The 4,565-nt window shown below is 41.3% G+C and overlaps 1 gene segment (V, D, J or C); it reads right to left on the reverse strand.

The window, feature by feature from the left end:
* Positions 1-197: 197 nt before the first annotated feature.
* Positions 198-1,607, reverse strand: LOC139661774 (Ig kappa-b4 chain C region-like). The segment is given in 2 exon segments: positions 198-533; positions 1,505-1,607. A coding segment is annotated over 1 exon segment (261 nt).
* Positions 1,608-4,565: the final 2,958 nt, after the last annotated feature.

The raw sequence follows: 4,565 nt of genomic DNA on the forward strand, positions 1-4,565 counted from the left end.
ATTGCCTTAACATATCAAGAAGAGCGACTTTACTGCAATCTAGAAAAAATAGAGAGAGAGAGATAGCCTTAACATCTAAGGAGAAGAGAGAGAGAGAGAGAGAGAGAGAGATTAACTCGGTGAGAGAGAGATTACAGTGCTGAGTGCAGACTGAGAGCAGTAGCAGAGTAAAACCAGCAGCAGAAGTCCCAGTGAGTCAGGTCAGGACTGGGAACACTGGTCTCTCCTCAGTGTCTCCGAGAGCGGAGACTGGGAGCCCTGGGTGGCCTCACAGGTCACAGAGCCCACCTTCCCCCACTGGTCTGCAGGGAGCCTCAGGGTGCTGCTCCAGCTGTAGCGGCCGTCCTTCTCCAGCACCCCGGGGCTCCTGCTCTCCTCCCAGCTGCTGCTGCTGCTGCTGCTGCCGTCCACCTTCCAGGCCAGCCTCCAGTCTGAGGGGAAGCCCTTGTTGGCCAGGCACATGAGCGTGGCCTTCCCCTGCAGCAGCTCCACGCTGGAGGGGGGCAGCACCGTCAGGGTGGGACGGACATCACCTAGGAGACACCAATCAGCTTAGAGGACAGGAAGGCTGCGGCTGTCAATCGATCACCAGGCGGTTTGACACCTTTACTGTGTGAGAGTCCATTTTCCCCCTTTAAGGAGTTTCTGTCAGATGCTTTTTATGCTCCACCAGTCACTCACTCACACATTGTTTCACTTCCCTTTAAGAAGCCTCTCATGCATATCAGCACAGAAAGAGTCCTCATATGACCAGCAACATATCAAACTACAGTTGAAATAAATTTGGCCGCATTTTTAACATTTTCTCCAAATTTTCAGTCTTCTCTAACTGTATTTTATTTTTAAAAAATGAGGTGGGAAAATACCAAGGAATCAGACTACCAATACATTTTTAAAAAATTTAAGATTTGGTTGAAATAATGTTTAGATCATGGTCAAAATAGACATTTATTCTAAAACATGGATTGTGTTGAAGAAAACTGTAAAAAAGCAACAGTGAGTTAGATTTAATGGTTTAGCGCAGAATAGTTCAAAAAGAAACGGCTACCTAACATAACTTCCATGGTGTTCATCAACACATATTTAAAACATCAAGTAGAATTAGCAAAACTGTCAAAATAATGTTAAAGTAGGCTATTTTAGAAAGCATGAGATTTGGCTACATTTTCAAATTTTCTTCTATGTAGAAACACTCGTTAGTTGAGTTTTAATTTGACTCATATTTACGGTAAAATTGGGAAACTAAAAAAGAATCTGGCAAACAATTTCGAAAATAGCATTTTTTTTCCTAAAACCTTTTCTAAAGCTCAAACTGTTCACTTTTGACAGTCCTACAAAGTGTAAAGAAAAGTGCAGTAAAGTTAGACTCCATGGTTAAGGAGAGAAACAGACAAAAGAAAAGAAGACGATAAGTCACAAGATATTTATATTGACTTCTAAAATTCCGACAGGAATTGAAGCCTTAATAAATTATATGATAATGAAAATTTATGCAGAAACTTACTTCCAACATCCAGTCTGGTTCCTCCACCAAAAGTCTCCCACAGTGATACAAACTCATTGAGCCGCCGTACAAAAACCTCTGACTCTAGAGAGACACGGCTCTCTCACTTTGAACAAAACAAACTCACCAATATCAGTGTCAGTTTGTAAAAGGTTAGCGAACTCATGTATCTAGATAAACTATCAAATTATGAAACAAAGTTACAACATTAATCTTTAATTTGTGTATTGTTAATTTTATCTTGTAGTGATATTGATTTCTCTAGCAATAAACGAAAAACAAGACATGAAATATTGTTGAAGAAAATGTGTTTATAGACATCAAGCCAAATATACATATTAATTAGCTTAGACACATTGATAATCAAGAGTATTGATTGATCCATTTAGGAACAGCATGATCAGAGTAATCCAAGTCCCTGTTGGAGTCAGTCAGAGCATTTCCATAGAGAGCCACTTTGCATCAGCAGCACCATGCTCCAGTGCTCTGGGAGAGTTTATAGTCCTGAGAGTTGAACACTGGATGACTGACAGCTGTCCTTCATGACAACAGAAGCCACAGAAATCCTCCTCATCAAAACATGACTTTGATCTCCATCCTCATCTGGACTCTCCTCTGCTGCTGCTTCACAGGTAAAGTCCAGAGAATCAAACTCCTCTCCTCTATGAACATCTGTCCCTCTGAAATGAAGCGGAGAAAACCATGACGGTGGTTTATGTTTTTGTCTCTGTATCCTCAGAGTCCAGAGGCCAGGTCACAGTGACTCAGCCTGGAGCAGTGAGGTCTGCTCCGGGAGGCTCCGTCACCATCAGCTGTCATACCAGTCCCAAGGTTTATAATTCGGGCAGCAACCACTACTTAGCCTGGTACCAACAGAGAGATGGAGAAACTCCTAAACTGCTCATTTACAGGGCTACTCAGAGAGAATCGGGGGTTCCAGGTCGTTTTACAGGCAGTGGATCAGGGACTGACTTCACTCTGACCATCAGTGGAGTCCAGGCTGAAGATGCAGCAGTTTACTACTGTCAGAGTTACCACTATATCAACAGTCAATCTCTGTTCACACAGTGATAAAGTGTCGTACAAAAACCTCCCTCAGTCAGACTGAACAGAGACTGAACTGACTGCTGCAGCTGGAAGCTACTGCAGGGACTGATACAGTTCCCTGAGGAAACACACACACACACACACACACACACACACACACACACAGAACTTGTCTGTTGAGAATTTATAATAATAATAATAACAATAATAATAATAACTTTATTTATATAGCACTTACTAAAAATAGAGTTACAAAGTGCATTACAAAGACTAGATTAACAATCAGAAAAACAACAGAAAGTAAGAATTGAATTAAAACAACATGAGATATGCAAATGGGTAGCCAATGAAGAGAGGCTAAGATTGGGGTGATGTGTTCTGTTCTTCTTGTACAAGTTCAAAGCCTGGCTGCTGCATTTTGGACTAATTGTAAATGTAAAAGGTTTTTCCTATTGAGGGTGGAGTATAAAGAAATGCAGTAATCTAGGCTGGAAAAAATAAAAACTTGGATAACTGGGAGCTTCATTTAGAGCACTGTTGTCTTTTGGTTTAAGCCAGGTCCGCATCAGGAGGTCTACATTTTGTGAAGTGATTAAATCATTGCAGATAAAATATTTGTTGTTCAAGGATCTCACATTCTGTAACATTAACTTGATAGCAACAGTTTTTGAAGCAACTGCAGTTGTGTTTTGGAGGGGGAAACTGATTAGATTCACTGGATTTACAGACCTGAAACCTGGCCTCAACATAATGCTGGTATGTCTAGCCCTACTAATGAACACTAGGATATGAATGGCATGGAATAGGGGTTCAGGGTCAACATCATTAGGGGGTGGATAACTACTGTCTCCTATCCTGCCATTTTGATGTGGTTCATAGTGTCTCTACCAGTTTGCCTTCTGAAGTTAAAACAGCCCACCTCCCACCTCAACAACCTGAAAGTTCCCCCAAATGAAGAGGACAGTTCCAGTGAAGAAGCCCAATCAGACCCATTAAAAGCACAACAACATCTAGCAAAGTAAGCTGTCCTGACAAAGGCAGGAGATCCTATCCATGCTGTCATCATTGTCTCTAAAGCACAGTGAGCATGTCAGAAACCTGGGTGTTATTATGGATGCCAATCTTAACTTCCAGCATCACATCACCAATATTACGAAGACAGCCTTTTACCATTTAAAACATTTCCAAACTTAGGAGCTTCCTGTCCCAGTCTGACTCTGAAAAACTGGTCCATGCATTTATTTGCAGCAGATTAGATTACTGTAATGCCCTTTTTGCAGGACTTCCCAAAAAGACTGTAGGTAGGCTCCAGCTCATCCAGAATGCTGCAGCCAGAGTGCAAACTGGGACTAGGAAAATAGAACACATTACTCCTGTACTGAGAACACTTCACTGGCTCCCGGTACAGTATAGAATTCATTTCAAAGTATTACTGCTTGTTTACAAGGCCCTAAATGGTATAGCTCCTAAATACATGTCCGACCTGCTCACTGGCTATAAACCAATCAGATCCCTCAGATCGTCAAGCATGTGTCTCCTAAATGTACCTCGAGTTAAATCTAAATCAGGTGAAGGTGCATTTAGTCACTATGGTGCTGTTCTCTGGAACAAACTACCTGCTGACCTGAGATCTGCTACAACTGTATCCTCTTTTAAAAGCAGTCTTAAAACATTGATTTTTTCTCAGGCTTTTGGTAGTTAGTGTGTGTGCCTTTGTCTGCTGTGGTCTGTGTGTGAGTGCTGTTGTATGAATAGGACAGGGGTTATAAAAAGCTGTATTTTATGTGTGTGTGTGTGTGCGTTGTATGTGTGGCTGAAAGTTTATTTTATTCATGTGGAGTACTTTATATATGTGTGTATTCTATCTCCTTATCTGTTTATTGTTACTATTTTTATGTGAAGCACATTGAACTTACCTGTGTATGAAATGTGCTATACAAATAAAATTGACATGACCTGACTTGACTTGATGCCGACCCCCAAACCACTGCTGAATGATCCAAACAGCTTATCC

Source organism: Centroberyx affinis, unplaced genomic scaffold (genome assembly GCF_046629955.1).
Source record: "Centroberyx affinis isolate AG114_WGS23_722 - 3 ecotype Tasmania unplaced genomic scaffold, CSIRO-AGI_Caff_v1 ptg003614l_1, whole genome shotgun sequence".
Classification (NCBI taxonomy): domain Eukaryota; kingdom Metazoa; phylum Chordata; class Actinopteri; order Beryciformes; family Berycidae; genus Centroberyx; species Centroberyx affinis.